Genomic DNA, 16,498 nt, shown 5'->3' on the forward strand with positions numbered 1-16,498 from the left:
TTGAGCTAAATGCGCTTGGTGATAGATAATTTCCTAACTTGTTGAGTTGGATAAATGCATGCAGAATTCTTGGAACTTGATCAAGGATAGAATTGATATCATTTATAAAGTCTACAACCGTAACTGGGATGGAAAATATATTTGCCTGTAATAATATGAATACTTTTTGGTGCGGACTCGTCATTGGCTCAAAAGGTAGTTTTCCAAATGGCAAATACTTAAGCATCTTAGTACAAATTTTGTCTTCATTATGCCTAACAGGATATGTTTCGAATTCTTGCGCCTGTGAGATAAGAGACAATATTTCTACCCAAGAAACAAAGTGGTTTTTCAAAACTTTATAATTAAGAAATTTGTTCAGTTTAGAAATGGTAGAACATTTTATATAAAAGAATGAAGATATTTGTCCCAATAGTGTAGGAAATATGGATATGGGAGGGCTATTATTAGAAAATATTTCGGTGACTTTATTAATATTCGGAAATAATTTGCTCCAAGTACAATTTTGATTTTCTGAATACCCAGACTTCCCAGGCTTTAATCCATCGACTTCTGGTTCTAATTCATATAATTCTCCAGAATCCTTGAGATTATTTTGGAAATATGAGTTTGAAGTTAGGTTATATTTCGAACTTGTTGAGTGATCATCTTTTCTACAAAAACTTATTCGAATGCATTTAAGCCCAATCAAAGCTCTTAATGTATCATTGATCAGTTTTTCTAAGATATAAACTATAAGTCTTACTCTTGGAACATCCAATAAAGAAGTTTGTCCCTCAGCTTGCGCTATTTCAACTTGGAAAACGTTCGGATCATAAAATGCTGGATTAATTACAACTCTTTTAAAGAAAAAAGAACTTGAGAGGAAGCATATAGCATCCGGAATTGATTTTATTGAAAGAGAAGATACTTCAGCATTAAAAATCTCAATAAGTGGCGATACTCCAAAACATGATTCAAGTGGAAGAGAATCATAAAGAAATCTTTTATAGAAAGACTTTTTAGACTCTAGTGTCATTATGCATGCAACTGAATGTGAGTCGTATTGCGGTCTTCCTGATCTACCAACCATTTGAAGTACATCGGTTATTGGGTAGTCGATGTATTGGCCAAGTTTTGCATCAAAATATTCTGTTCCTTTGATGATTGCAAAATGAGCAGGAAAATTCACACCCCAAGCTAAGGTAGATGTAGCTACTACTATTTGAATTATTCCATTTAAGAAAAGATTTTCAACAAGGTTTCTATCTGATTCAGAAAGTCCTGCATGGTGAATGCCGATACCAGATTCTAGGGTTTGTTTTAGCGACTTATCTTTTGCCATACGAATTGAACCAGCCAAACTGAGGCCAAAACTATCTTTTCGCTCAGTATTAATAAATCTATTTGGTTGTCCCTCGCAATAACACATATGAGATAGAGACATTGCAGTAATTCTTGTTTGCCTCCTTGATGCTACAAAAATTATTACAGGCTTTTTTGGAGAGTGCGTGAGAATTTTATTGTAAATTGGCCTGTTCATTGTAGCCATTCTAGGACAATAATTTTTTTCTTGGAATCCTGAAATATATACTGTGCAAGGTACTGGTCTAATCTCTGGAGGAAAATTATAGTAGCCTGAAGCACCAACTTCTAGCCAAGAAGAGAGCTCTTTTGCATTAGAAAGTGATGTAGAAAGTGAAAGAGATCTTATCTTTTTATTTACATTGTATTTTTCAATAAAATGACTAATAAACCTAGTTTTACAAACCAGGGTTTCAACAACAGATCCTCTTGGTTCTTGACCTATTAAATGAATTTCATCAAAAATAATGAGTTTTACATCTTGAACAAAAGATCTTGACTTGGCCCACCATCTTCTTGTGAAACTTTCCCATTTTTCTGGTGTTGAAATAATTATCGATGCTTTTTCAAGTTCTAACAAGGAAGTTTGAGAGCTTCCAGTAATTAATACAACATTCAAGCCTAGGGTATTTGAAAATAAAAATTTCCAGTCATTAAATCTTTCATTTGCAAGAGACTTAAGTGGAGCAATATAAACTATTTTAGATTTTTTTTTTGATTCAGTTTTAAGCTTTGAAATACTTATTTTACTGTCTAGATCTGCAAATAAAGCTCTAAATATTGCAATTTCTGCAACCATAGTCTTTCCTGATCCAGTAGGAGCACCCAAAAATATATTTTCATCAGAATAGAACAAAATATGGAAAAGTTGAGATTGCACAGGATTTAAAAAAAATATCTTTTTATTATTATAATAATCAATTATTTCTGGGTACTTTAACGATTTAATGGGAATTGGGGGTATGTTAAGGAGTTCAGTTATATCTGGAATTGAATTTAATGAGATTGGATTGGATTCACTATTTGTTTGTAAAAATTCTTTTTGAATATAAGATGATTGGGTAAAATTATCTAAAGCAGGCCTAAGATTGAAATCGATTTCAAAATCAAGATTAACCCACTTATCCGATATAATTCTAATATTTAAAAAAAATGGTGGATCTTCATCTGGAATTGGAATTAAGTCCGTGATTGAAACAGTACTATTCACACTTTTTTGTGTTACTTGGACCTGGTTAGTATAAAGAATTGCTCCATCGTTAGGATTTGTAACCCAAAGATAAAATTTTTCTCTTATTCCATGCCATCTTTGGCTCCATTTCCAATTAGGGTAAAGTTTAATCCCAAGTTTAACTATCTTCAATGTAACTGGAGATACAAACGCTTCTTTGAAATCAATTTTCGGGATATATTTTATATACTCCGATATTTTTTCTGCATCAGAATAAACAATATCTTTTAATTCAGAAATTGCTAGATCTTTTATCATTTCCCATGATGCATAGTCTTCTAATTTTTTAATAGAGCTAATTTTTAGTGGGCCTTTAAACTTTGTATTTCTATTCGAACGCTCAGAAGCAAAAGTCTCATTAGGGTTTAAGGTTTTATCTAGAGAAGAAAAGTATACAAAATGTCTTAAGACTGATTGAGTGTAAAAAATTCGCATTTCCAGCATTTTAGACCATTCCAATACTCTTTGTGCTCTTTCTGAAACTCCAAAAGTGCTAAGTTGAATCAATTCAAAAATAAATCTCAAGATTCTTGTTCCATTTTGAGAAATGTAAATGCTGTCCATTACAAGGGTGGGGGTAGTTATTTCGATTCTAAGTGAATATGCGATTAGAAGAAGCGCAACTTTGGAACTAACATTAGTAACATCTAAGCTTTTCTTGATAATACTCGCAACTTGGCGGTTGCAAACTATATTCTCTAGTTCTTCAATTTCTTCCTCTCTTGGGGCCATACTTGAAAACTCTTTAGCCTTGCCAACAATTTCTAAGATATTGAAATCACTTAAACAAGAGTCACTTTCAGAATTGCGTTCATCTTCTAATATAAGCTTCCTAAAAATATTTGCAGTATTGAAATCGATGTAGTATTTTGATGCTAATTTTCCATAGTGAGTGGGGCTGACTTCGTCATTGATTATATTGTAACGTATTAGCTTGGATTGATAGAGTAAATCTAAACATTTGCTTATATTGTTGTAACAAAACTGTGCTAAATTTGGGTCATTTATTATTTCTTCAGCTTTGAACCCATATACTATTGGAGATTTTTTAACTCTAGTTACAAGGAAAGTATATTTCAACCACCTGCTTGCATCTTTGGCATTTAAAATTGAACCCCTAGCAATTTCAGCATTAAGCAAATTACACAAATTAGATTCATTTGAAAGTTGCGATTCAATAGGAGCTTGAAATGTCAACTTTTTGACATAACTTTGTACCTTATCGCTAGATGTTATCATATATGCAGATCCAAGCCTCTCAAATTGAGGTCTCCCTGCACGCCCAAATATTTGAAGTATATCTAAAATTCCAAGATCCTTAAAATTACCTTTCTTGCTATCATATACATTAGTCCCCTTGATAATAACATGTCTCGCAGGTAGATTAACGCCCCATGCTAATGTCGCTGTTGTAATCAGAACTCTAATTAGACCTTGAGAAAATAGTGCTTCAGATAGTTTTCTTTGGCTTGAAATTAGTCCTGCATGGTGAATCCCTAAGCCAAAATCGAATAGGTCTTTAATTGATGAATTATCGCAATCTCTAAGTGCTTTTAGCAAGTAGTTACCACCAAATTCTTTTTTATTAACTTTATTCATTTCATCTGTTGAAAAATAATTTCCAATAGTTTTTTTTTTTATTAGGTTCTTAATGCTTCCATCAAATTCTTGATTATTATTATCTGAGCACGAAGTTCCTCGATTAAAACTACTTTTTATAGAGTGGATGTTTAACATTCTTTTAAAATAAAGTGCAGTAGAAAGAGTTTCATTTCTAGAATGTACAAAAACTAACGCTTGTTCATTTTTTTCCAAGCAATCTAAAACAATTTTAAATGCAATGGAATTATACAAGTCTGAAATATTAGAAATATCTTCCTTTGAATTAATCTGCTCTGATATTTTATCTTTCTGCCTTTCTTCTCTTTGTTTTTCTTTATTTAGCGAGCTATCTTGATTTGAAGTTTTATCATTTCTTTTTCGTATTTCTCTTTTTTTCTCAATATCTACTCGCTTTTCATTGACTCCTATAATTGTTTTCTCTAAAGGAGTAGGACGTAATGCTTGACTAAAGAAAAACGCGTCATTTTTGTTTACATTCAAAAAGGTGGCAAAATCTTCCCAATTTGGAAGAGTTGCAGAAAGACCCACTAACCTTATTGGTCTTTGACTGATCTCAACATTATACAAAATTCTAGATACTATTGCTTCAACTGAAGGACCTCTTTCATCTCCTAACATATGTATTTCATCTAAAATTACGCATTGGAGAGAATTAAATAAGTTAACTTGCCCTGTGTTATCATCAAAGGTATAAGTTCGTGTCATTATGTCAAGTTTTTCGGGAACAGTCACAATAATGTGATTTCTATCTATCACTTCCTTTGGAACAGCTGCATCAGATGTAACCTCAACAACCCTAATCCTAAGTTCTTGTAAAGCTACAGAGTACTTGCGAGTTATTTCAGAAACTAATGATTTCATTGGTGCAATGAACACAATCTTGAACTTAATTGGGTCTGGCTCTTTATAATAATCAGAAACACTGTCCGAATCTAGTGTATTTATTCCGACAAAATCAGAAATTGATCTTAGAATGGCAAGTAAAGCGATATTAGTTTTTCCAGAACCAGTTGGTGCAGCAACCAAAACATTTCTGTTTGATAGGTAAATTGAACTGAATACCTTTGACTGAACAAAATTAAACATTTTTAAACCTTTAAATGCTGATCTTAATTTCTTATTTAATTTTTCGGTTGATATTAGTTGGGATTCTAATTCTTTTGAAACTGATGCTGGAATGCTTAATGGAGAAATGAAAACCTTTTCAAAAAGTTCGGTTTTTGTTGTAACGACTTTTGGTTCTTCCACCAAAAAGTCAATCTTATTTTGAAAATCATTTGATTCAAATTTATATATGTTTGTATCGTTTTGGCTCGTATTTTTTATAGCTTCATTATATTCTAATTCGTGCTCATCTGGAAAACTATTAGAATTGGAAATATCTACATAACTAAAGATAATACCAATCAAATTAATACATTCTTCCTTAGTGATATTTTCTTTATTTTGAAAAATTTGTTTATTATTATTGTTACATAATAATTGATCTATTTCTAATATTAAATTTTCTAGATTTTCTAACACTATGCTAGTTAAAAATATTCCATCGTTTCCAAACAAATCCATAGTCTCAATCATAAAATTGTTCATGCTTTCTTCTAGAAAAAGGCGAGGCTTTGATAGGAGCCTTATCAGATCGGCCATTATATTGAACTTAATTTCTTCATTATTACAATTTGTCTCATCAATTAGGCTTTCTTGAGAAAGTTGAGCTGAAATTCTGCTAAGCTCCTTCCAAATAATACTAGTATATGGATATAACGAACATATGTCATCGTGTTTAGCTGGCATTCTCTATATAAATTTTATTTAGATATTTTCAACATTTATCTATAACGGGCGCAATGCAGTTGAAACATTTAAGTACTTAAAAAAATAATAATTTAGGTGTATATTTGTTTTAGGAATTAAATAATAGCGACCACATATCTAAAGGCTTTAAATAAATAATGAAAGTATTCACACACTGGTTGTTTTAAAAATAACTGAATAATTAATAACTTTATTTTAAATTTGGTACAATTCACTTAAAATGCGGGTTTTTAAAAATTGTATTGCACTATATACCTTTGAATAATACTCGTATATTCTGAAAGTTATCGTTTTTTTATAATGCTACAGTTTAATCTGGAATACGCAAAATAGTAATTATGAGCTACTGATATATATATTAACGAATATTTGTTAATATTGACATTAGTGATAGCTATTCGTCTAGTTTATACGCAAGAGTTTTATTAGCTTTGCGAAAATAACTGCGTGCGGGTAATAAAGACTCGGTGGGGTGAATTGCCATAGAAGATGATAATAGTAGGATTAATTGGATTGGATAACGTAGTTGCAGAATATGCATTCAGGTTCATTGTGGAAAGGTTTAGATTCAAAGGAATAAGACTCGTAGATTGTGAGCGAAATTGCAATTTTGATAATGCAGCGAACAAGTTAAAATCAACGACTAAGTTAGAAAGCCATTTTAAAACTTTTGGGGAGGAATATGGCGAAAAAGTAATAAGACAAATTTGCTTTTGCGGAAGCGATTCAGAGGAATCTTATGATGATTGTATTAAGTTCAGAGCAAAGAAAGCTTTCATGATATCAACTACAGATTTGAACTCAAGTTATGTTATTTCAAAAATAACAAAAGAAAATGAATTTGATATCTTTTCAAATGCATTTTTTGTTAGTTTGGCTATAGATCTACCTTTGATTTCTAAGCTTTCTTTGCTAGAAACGAATTACGAGAATGCAAATTTTGAAGAAGTTGAAAAATCTATTGAGACATTAAAAAATTCCCCAGGAAAGTTAAAAGAACTTGCTTCAATATTGGTTCAAGATTTTGAAGAGAAAAAAAGGGGCATTTGTAGACTAGTAAGAAGATCTGATTATTATATTAGCTATTTCATAGATTTTTCCGATTTGGAGAAAAAGTTGATTAATCTTGGGCTATCTAAAATAGATTCACGCCCAAACTGGGATGAATATTTTATGAAAATTGCAAAACTAGCGTCTCAAAGGTCTAACTGTGTTTCAAGAAAAGTTGGATCGGTAATTGTTAAAGAAAAAAAAATCATTAGCACGGGGTATAATGGGACTCCTAAGAATATGAAGAATTGTTTCGAAGGCGGGTGTACAAGATGCGCTAACCCAAATAGAGTAGAGGGAAAATCATTAGAAACTTGCTCATGCATGCATGCAGAGACAAATGCATTGCTGTTTGCTGGGATTGATAAGTGTATCGGAGCAACTATATACGTTACATTGATGCCCTGTATCTCTTGTACGAAAAATATCATTCAATGTGAAATTGAAAGGGTCGTATTTACTACTGAGTATGCAATTCCAGACGAGATTTCCACCATTAAATTACTTAGAGATTCAAATGTAAAGGTGGATAGATTAGTGGAAAAACAATCGTGTTTATGAACAGACAAAAGTCCTTTAGAACGTAATATAAAAAAGGAAATAATTAAATAAATAAAGAAACTATTAATTAAATTTTATTCTTCTGGCAAATCTATTTCATTTTGGAAAATGGAATGATTTATTTTAACTTCAGGCGAATTTTTGTCCTTGTCTTTATGATCGTTTTCGATACTTTCAACTTGATTTTCTTCTTCCTCAATCATTTCGCTATAGGCATTCATTTCTGGAATGTCATCATCTGAAAGGAATGCATCTTCATCAATTTCATATGTATCTCCTCCAGCAGCATCTTCATCATCAACGAAAAGTGATGGGTCGTAAACAAACAGGTCTCGTCCAGACATTTGTTTACCTTGTTTTGCTGCATCAGCCTTAGACTTCTCCTCTTCTTCTTTTTCTTTTTTTTTCTTCCATTCCATAAACGTTTCAAATGTTACAGGCGTTCCTGGGCCTGGAAGCTCAAGCCTTTGCCTTTCAATTCTTTCCTCTAATGTTTCTTCTTCACCTTCTATGTCTCCACCGTCATCACTTTCTTGTTCTTTAATTACATAACCCACTGGCAAACAATGACGATATTTGCAATTATCGCCTCCTTCTGGACATACCCAAAACCATCCGTATTGTTTCTTCTCAACAGCTGAAAGGAAGTGTTTGCATATAATTTCTGTGCTAAATGATGTTGGTTCTTGGCTCAAAGGAGCTTTTTTTGAGCCAGAATTTTGTTTTTGATCTCTTTGATCAATATAAAGGTCAATTTTCTGCTCTGCTTTAATTGTTGAGGGGTCAACTTTGCGTGCATCTTCTGCAGAAACTTTTTTGATATTTTCAGTACCTTTAAATAGAGCAGCTAAGAGAGCTTGCTGTTGTGCCTGCTTCTTTTTTTCTTCTTTTGCCTGCGCTGCTTTAAGCTCCTGGTTAACTTGCCCTCCTTTCGAGTTGTTTATTTGGGAAGTTACAGATTTTATGTATTTCTGTACGCTTTTACTTTTGTTTTTATTCTTTAGTCCGAACGTTTTGTCCTCAATGATTTTTTGTTTCTGCTTTTCTAAGGCTCTTTGCTGTCCTCTCTCTTGCTTACTCTGGTTCTTTGGTGGCATTTTACTACTTAAATAAAGCTTCCTTTTATCCTCTCACTAAATTATATTCAAAAAGAAAATTGTCAAAACATTGGCGGGCAAAGTTGGCAATAACCAATCTAATTAAACAATTATACTAATATTTATTCATAAAAACGTTAATTAATGACTAACTATTTTCCTACTTATTCAAGAGTAATTGAAGTTTAATTCAAGGTGAAATATCCTTATTTAGATGCTACTATAATATCTATGATATTTATTTTATACATTGTAACTTTAATAAAAAAAAAATCGGCTATATATTTATCTAGCAATAATTAGTTACTAGAAATCTTATTTAGGTTAAACTTGCAATATTTATGATAGTTGCAAACGATGGAAATTCCACAAAAAGACCTAGTAATCTCAACAAGAATAGACTTACTTGGATTTCCTAGATCGACTGGATAGAGTTTCTTGTATTCTTGGTATTTTGGGCCGTCTTCAGGACCCCAAATTAGTTCGGATACTAAATCATATATCTCTTGTCTCTTAATATCAGAGCCGCTGTATCTGGAATTGTAGTAGCATGCCCAAGAAGCACAACTAGTTTCTTTTCCAAATTCAGACTCTGAGCAAAAGGCATTGTTGAAGCTTGACAATATCAAAGCTTTCATATTTTTACGAATTTCATCTAATTTTGCTGAGCAAATTATATCTAGTGGGACTAATCTACTAACATATCTGGATGATAATAAACAGCCAGAATCACTTTCATTCTTCCCTCTCTTTTCTTGAGTCCTATGTTCATATACACTTTTCATAAGCTTTTCAACCAAAGCAGATGGCTTATCATTTGAATCGTTAAATTGAATTAATACCAGACATCTTGATATATTGTCTATAAGTTTGAATCTGGAATCATCTTTCTTAAACTTCTTTGTCTCTAGTTCAATGCTTTCTTCAATAGTTAAATCATCATTTAAGTAATTCGGGCTTTCCTGTTCATTACATTCGGAATTACTTAAAAGAATTCTAGATATATCTCTATAAGCTGCAATACTTTTATTATTCACTGTAATTGACATCAAAATTCCTTTATTCAAAATTCTTAGATCAGGAATTCCTGATCTTGAATTATTTGATTTCCCAACAGGGAAATATTTCCTTTTCTTATTCATTTGCAGTATATCCGCTAGCAATACCAAAAGGTGAAGTACCTCAAATAAAATTAGCTTTTTGTTTCTATCGATAATATTTTAATTATTTTTATAGTGGCGGGTTTAAATCTAAAACTATAAACAGATTATTAAAGTGCCGTGCCTCTTTCTAGATTTTGTTTAATTTCAGAAGTATATTCGTGATAAGCCCTATCTAATTTCTCATTGTACTTTTTATTCTCCTGATTTATATGATATATATCAGGCCTAATATAAATCGACTCTGATATGAATTTTTTCCTTTGGTTCTTTATATACTGATTTATTAGCAAATTCTTATCGTTGTCAGAGGGGACATGAGAAGTTCGAAGAAATTCGGACCTTTCTGGATTAGCTTTCAACTCGCTCATCTGCTGTTCATACTTTTCTCTATCGAAAATTATTTTTTTGTCTGTACTTGAAATAAGACCTCTTTTTCTATTTGTTTTAATTCTGTTATTTTCCGTCACGTTCTCGAATTTCTGTAAATTTCTTTGAATTCTCCAAAGCTCTGTACTTCCGAAGCGAATGTCACACGTATATTCTACTTTCGAATCATTTTTTGCAGTTCTCAGCGCAGAGCTCTCGATAAATTCCTCATTCGAAAACTTTAAAAGTTGATCTAATTCCTTCCTCCTTTCGTTTCTAAATATTTCCATATTGAAAATCATTGCAGAATGAACTTTTGTATTCAAACTGTTCAGTGTCTCTTTCTTCTCATTATTTTGTAACTCATCTTCACTGCGGAATAAAAATTCAAGTAAGTGCCTCGAATTATTTGCTTTTTTTTCCGCTATCATAGCTTGAAAACTTTGTTCATTTCTTGAATTAAAATAGACTGCAATATTTAGAATATGGAGGGTTTGTATAAATGCAGTACACTTAAATAAATGTTTATTTCTAATAAAAGGGAGGCTACTAATGATTTAGAAATTTATTTATAGCGCAACTTTTTATTATTCAGATTTTATTCAGAATGTTAATAAATTAAGATTTAGTTTGGAATAGCAACCTTTTATTAATTTTACAATGCTTTAAAAATTTCTTTAGGCTTATTTATTATTCGCATTAGCTAAAATTCATGAATTTCTCGCGCGCAGGAACTTTTTTCAAAGATAAATCATTATTTCTTAATGAACGAAAAAGATATTTCATTTGCAGTTCCAACGGGTAAGTTAATTGCAATGTTTTATTTCAAATATATATTTGAAAATATATAATTTTTTAATGATTGATTAATTCTTAATTCATTTATTAGGGACTCGCAAAATTATACAAATTCGAGATTCAAAAACAAATAAATCAACCACTAAAGAAAATTATGTTTTGAGGTTAAGAGCGTGTTTATCATGTCGAATAATTCTAAGTGATCAACAATTTTATGAAGGTGGGTGTCCAAATTGCACCCATCTTGCAATGGAATTTGATCGCCAGAAGGTTAACTCTTGTACTTCAATGTCGTTTAAAGGGTAAGTATAACTGTGGAATATCTGTTATTACAAAATGTTCAATAATAATAAAACTAATTTATTGGTTAGAATGATATCTATGCTAAAGCCAAATGAATCATGGGTTGCAAGATACAATAAACTTTTGCCTAACATTGTGCCAGGGTGCTATGCAGTTTCAGTTAGTGGAGATATGGTTTCAGATGACGAAGGCAATTATAATGGAGAATACTAATTAATAAATCTCAACTATTTCATTTTTGTGCAACAAATCGAGTTTATTGATCCTTTTTATAAATTGCTAAATAATTTAATTTATTCATATTTTCACATTCAATAAATATATTAGGCCCGGGAATATATATTGTTCCTGTTTTAGCTACTTTATATAAGCCATTTTTTCTTGCAAAACCATCCAGTTCATTCGGTTTAATAAACTTTCTCCAGCTATGTGTCCCCTATGTTCGTGAATTGATTCGAAATAGTCAATCGAACTTACTTTTGGTATCATTTCAAAAATTTTCTCTCCAAAGATAATTGAGTATATGTAGCAGAGAACAGTTCGATTAAGTGTTGTAAACAATACAATTCCATCCTTTTTAAGTAAATTACCTAACAGGATTACAGAGATAGTAAATCTTAGGTATTGGAACTTACTTATTAATTTTACAAAAATGCCTGGATTATTTACATGTTCAATAACCTCTGAAGCTATAATAATATCAAATATCTCACTTTTTTGTATATGTTCGATTCCGCCTTTGAAATATCTCAGGCTCCTAGGTTTTGGCATACTATTCATGAAATTTTTAAGTTCATTTTCATTATTAAGTTTAGAGATTTCTTTAAAGCTGGTGGAATTACAAAGTGCATTTTTGTAAGCTATGTCTATAGACTTACAAGATGCGTCGACTCCCAGTACATCCCCTCCTAATTCTGAAAGTCTTTCCGAAAAAATTCCTGCGCCAGAGCCAATATCCAATATCTTTTTGCCACTTAATGGACCATTTAAACTAGCAGACTTATTAGAAATATGTTCAAGTAAGAAAGTTGTTCTCAAATGGTTAAATTTTAATAAAATACTATCATGAGTTTCTGGGAACCAACTATACCTTGAATACGCATCAAAATTATTTATTTGCTTAGCGTCTATTGTACTAAATTTGTATAATCCATAAATTTTGTTTTTCTGCAAAATATGCAAATAGTTTCTAAAATCTATTCCAAAGAATCTGTTATGTTCTAATGTTGAATAACAACTTGAAAATAAAGATTTTTTGAAAGAAAAATTCCTAAACATGAATTAGTATAAAACTATGGAAAATCATTTAAAATAATTTAACACGAATCAAATTAAGCGCATTATTCTGAAATATTTGTTTGCATGTGATAAAAAAATTACATGTATATAAAATTGTTAATTTTACTCTATTAGAAAAAAACAAATAAAATTATATTCATGATTCGCTAGATTCAGACAAAACAGTCCTTACATTGTGTATCTTTTCAACCCACTTATCTCTCATTTCGGAAGAATCTGAATGGAGTATTAGGGACGACGGTACACTATTCTTTGTGAAATCTAGCGCAAAACAAGGGATGAATTCATTTTCCTTACTTGTTGCAAGATTGAAGACTCGAATTTGCCTTACAAATCGAATTGGAATAGTTTCACAGTAGACGGTGTCATTTGGGTGATGACACCAAATAAGCGCCCCATCTGACCTTAAGATAAAGAATCTTTCTTGCCAAAGCCTGCTTTCAGATGATTCATTCTCACTGGATGCGATTAAATCGGACATTTGCTTCTTTTTTTGAGAAAGAGGGTTTTCAAGTGCTAAAGGCGGATTTATACAAATGCCTAAAAACCCAAAGTGATATGTAGGAATCGAAACAAGTAGGCTTGTTTCTCTGTGTGGCAAGAGCATAAATGAACTCTTGTTTATAATGGCTAGAACAAGAGAATATTGATTTTCCGAATTAAATAATCCAATAAGATTATCAGGTTCTGCGACAATCGGAGGATTCTCGCCGTAAACTGAAATTAAATTTTGGAATGCACTAGCTCTTTCTGGAGATAAAACATCTTGTTTTTGATCAGATGTACTACTAGAGGTGTTTTTATTACTCATAAATCCAAGCCAAAATGAATTCAATTTTTCAGGTTTGGTTTCAGTAGATTTGTTGATAGAAGTTTCTGCAGTTGCTTGAGAGAGAAGAATTTCTGATGGGGTAGTGAGCGTGCGATAAGAGGTAGTGAATTCATCAAGGAACTCACTTCTACGGCTAACTTCAAGAAGAATATCATCCCAGCCATCAACCTTAAGCAAAAGAAGTACATTTGAGTTTTTTGGAACGATTATTTCTTCAAAGTCAACTATTGGTGCAGCCTGAAGAAGTTTTAATGGAGAATACTGAAACAGTGCAAATCTTTCAGATGTTAAAACAAGAATTTGCCTAAATAAATTTATTGGGCAGTCAAGAGGGGGTGGAAAGCACGACTTTTCAAGCCCTCTTGCTGTGTAATTAATAACAATATCACTCCAAATTCCTTTTTTCCTTTCTGCAGAAGTTAAACCCATTTCATCTAACCGATCCAAATTTTGTTCCATTGCAGCATGATCTCCATTTTTACCTTTGTATATACTCGAAATGTTTCTGCTACTTGCAAACCCAAGCATATTCCAAACGGAATGTTCAACAACATCTGAATCTCGGCTTTCAAACTCCGGAGTTGAAAAAACACAAAAATCATCTCTACATGAAGAAACTGGTTCATTTCCACTAATCCATGCTGACAACATGACTTTATTTTCATCTTCTTGAGAATCAAAAGTTTGGCAGCAAAATGATATTTCTTTCAAAGTTTCGGAATGATCTGGCTCATAATTACTTAAAGAGTTTGTATTTGATTGCTGAGCTTGAGTTTCCTTGTATTCTGCATCTGAAAGCTCATTATGATCAAATTTATCCAAATCAAACTTCAAAATTTGTGACTTGGCTTGAATCACGTTTGCAAGTTGGCCTGATGAATTTTTGATATTTAGTAATATGCGTCTTTTTATTAATATTTCTTGTATATCTGCATTTACTGCAAAGTGAATTAAAGTATTTCTGCGATTATCCTGTGCTTGCACATCACTTCCACATGTTAAAAATAACTCAGTCATAAGCAAATTATCTTTAAGTATTGATATTGATATGGGTACGAACCCTGAAAGGCTTTTCCTATTGACAATATTTATTTGTTCTTCGAATGAAAAATGTTCAAGAAGTAGCTGGAGAGTCTCAATATGTTCTAAATAAGAAAATATATGTAATAAGTTCCATCCATACCCAAAACTAAGCTTCAATAAAGAATCAATGAATTTTTTAATACTAAATGCATTCACGCAAGTTTCAGACTCCTCAAATTCAATTTTTTGAGGCTTAGATAATTCAGAATTAATTTCAGATATTATTTCATTGAGATTGGTGATTAAAGGCTCAGGATCATTTTTTATTACCGATTTAATTATTAGCTTAAACAAAAGTTTGGTTTTCAAATATTCTTCGCATTCTCTATTAATTGTGTGTTGAGTATTATTAAAACTATCTTCAACAAATTTAATTTGTGAATTGTTTATATCCAAAAATAAAATATCCAATAATATTTGGAACATATTTAGGGATGGCTCTCTGAGTGATTTTTCAGAATCAATCAAAATTCTATTCAAGAACTTCTCTATTACGGCATGCTCGGATTCTAAACAATTTAGAATGTGATCTCTTTCTTTGCAAAGTGACTCTGTGTGATTTACTGAATTTAAAGGAAGTTGATTAATTATTAAATCAGAAAAGTGAATGATTACCAAATTTTGTATTAAATTAATTGTTTTATCACTTAGTTCATTTTCCTCCAAATTAGTATTTGAGTTAGGTAAATTAATTACACCGTCGATTAATACCTTGGAGAATGAAATAATTTTTTGACACAAATCATCATCATAATTCAGATTATTTTTAATTAATTCTTTTAAATGATCTGATAATGATAGAGAATGAATAATCAAATCAGCGGCGTCACTTATTGATTCGGAATTCATTACTTTATTTGGTAGTTTTTATCTGGCAAAGTGCAATCAATTTTAATAATTTTAAGCAATCGGATTTCAATAAATCAAGGTCACTTTCCAAGGAGTTAATTTTAGAATCATAGATGCCTTTTTGAGCTTCCTCTTTCTCAGAAAAAAGTTGTTTCGTGCCTTTACTTTCGCTTAACAATAATTGAATTTCACTTTCTTTTTCAATCTCAAATTCTGAAAATCTTGTTCGTAAAGTAATATAGTCCTCTTCTTTATCTTGTAAATTGCTTTCAAGCTGGGAAATATGAAGTCTCAAATCTGCAATTTCTTTATATAAAGACACTTTATCGGTAAGCAGGTCCTCAACAATACGAGGGGAAGAAGCTTCTATAATATGTTGTTGCTTTAGATTATTGATGCTTTGTTGCTCAAGATAAAAAATCTTTTCATTCAATGTAGAGATCTCGTCATTTAGGGTTTTTATTATATTTTGAAGCTTGGAAATTTCAGTTCCATCTTGTTTAATACGTTCCTTGAGAGTATTAATTTCATCATTTTTACCCTTTTCAAGTTCATAAAGTTCATTAAGAGCATCATCCCTCGACTTTACTAGTTTTTCTAGTCTAGAGATTTTCTGTTCAAGTATTTTGGTTTGTTCAAGGTTTTCTGATCTTGGAAGTTCTACTTCATCCTCGATTCCAATGTCCATCTTAAAATTTAATTTGAGTCATAAAAAATCAAAAAACTGCCAAAAAATAAGTTAATAATTCAATAGCTTATTATTAAATTTTAAGTTTTCACTTTGAACACTTAAAATTTCTCAATTTTTATGTTCATGTTAGTTTTTTTTTATTATTAATTTCACGTATGCAATACTCTGTAAGGCGGGGATGTGTGTCATGATCATGACTGTTTTTTAATACCGAAGAATAATTCAAGGAAAAATTAATAATTTAAAGCATCAAATTGAATAAATAAATTATTTCCTTTTAGTTAATTATTTTAAGAAGCTTTTATAACTCTTTCAACTGCCGCTTTTCAATGTTATATTATGAAATCCAAATCTGAGTAACGAGCATATCTTCTATTTGTTGATTCACGGAGCTAT

General features: G+C 31.2%; 7 protein-coding genes across 7 annotated transcripts; 1 reads left to right on the forward strand and 6 right to left on the reverse strand.

Moving 5' to 3' along the window:
• Nucleotides 1-5,989, reverse strand: Chro.20293 (hypothetical protein; the record flags this gene model as incomplete). Its single annotated transcript, XM_661806.1, has 1 exon — nt 1-5,989. A coding segment is annotated over one exon (5,989 nt), but the record flags the coding sequence as incomplete, so codon positions are not given.
• A 510-nt stretch (nt 5,990-6,499) lies between these two features.
• Chro.20294 (dCMP deaminase; Dcd1p) lies at nt 6,500-7,621 on the forward strand. Its single annotated transcript, XM_661807.1, has 1 exon — nt 6,500-7,621. The coding sequence occupies one exon, from the start codon at nt 6,500-6,502 to the stop codon at nt 7,619-7,621; it is 1,122 nt and encodes a 373-aa protein (XP_666899.1).
• A 74-nt stretch (nt 7,622-7,695) lies between these two features.
• On the reverse strand, nt 7,696-8,718 carry Chro.20295 (hypothetical protein). The annotated part of the gene is made up of 1 exon (XM_661808.1): nt 7,696-8,718. One exon carries the CDS (start codon nt 8,716-8,718, stop codon nt 7,696-7,698), a length of 1,023 nt encoding a protein of 340 aa, XP_666900.1.
• A 299-nt stretch (nt 8,719-9,017) lies between these two features.
• On the reverse strand, nt 9,018-9,860 carry Chro.20296 (hypothetical protein). Its single annotated transcript, XM_661809.1, has 1 exon — nt 9,018-9,860. The coding sequence occupies one exon, from the start codon at nt 9,858-9,860 to the stop codon at nt 9,018-9,020; it is 843 nt and encodes a 280-aa protein (XP_666901.1).
• Nucleotides 9,861-9,988: 128 nt separating this feature from the next.
• Nucleotides 9,989-10,678, reverse strand: Chro.20297 (CG12343-PA). Its single annotated transcript, XM_661810.1, has 1 exon — nt 9,989-10,678. The coding sequence occupies one exon, from the start codon at nt 10,676-10,678 to the stop codon at nt 9,989-9,991; it is 690 nt and encodes a 229-aa protein (XP_666902.1).
• Nucleotides 10,679-11,705: 1,027 nt separating this feature from the next.
• Nucleotides 11,706-12,626, reverse strand: Chro.20298 (Coenzyme Q3 , methyltransferase). Its single annotated transcript, XM_661811.1, has 1 exon — nt 11,706-12,626. One exon carries the CDS (start codon nt 12,624-12,626, stop codon nt 11,706-11,708), a length of 921 nt encoding a protein of 306 aa, XP_666903.1.
• A 157-nt stretch (nt 12,627-12,783) lies between these two features.
• On the reverse strand, nt 12,784-15,411 carry Chro.20299 (chain S, Cryo-Em structure of the heavy meromyosin). The annotated part of the gene is made up of 1 exon (XM_661812.1): nt 12,784-15,411. The coding sequence occupies one exon, from the start codon at nt 15,409-15,411 to the stop codon at nt 12,784-12,786; it is 2,628 nt and encodes an 875-aa protein (XP_666904.1).
• Between the last annotated feature and the right edge of the window lie 1,087 nt (nt 15,412-16,498).

The sequence above is a fragment of the Cryptosporidium hominis genome (assembly GCF_000006425.1).
Source record: "Cryptosporidium hominis TU502 chromosome 2 CHRO012082, whole genome shotgun sequence".
NCBI classification, from domain to species: Eukaryota; Apicomplexa; class Conoidasida; order Eucoccidiorida; family Cryptosporidiidae; genus Cryptosporidium; species Cryptosporidium hominis.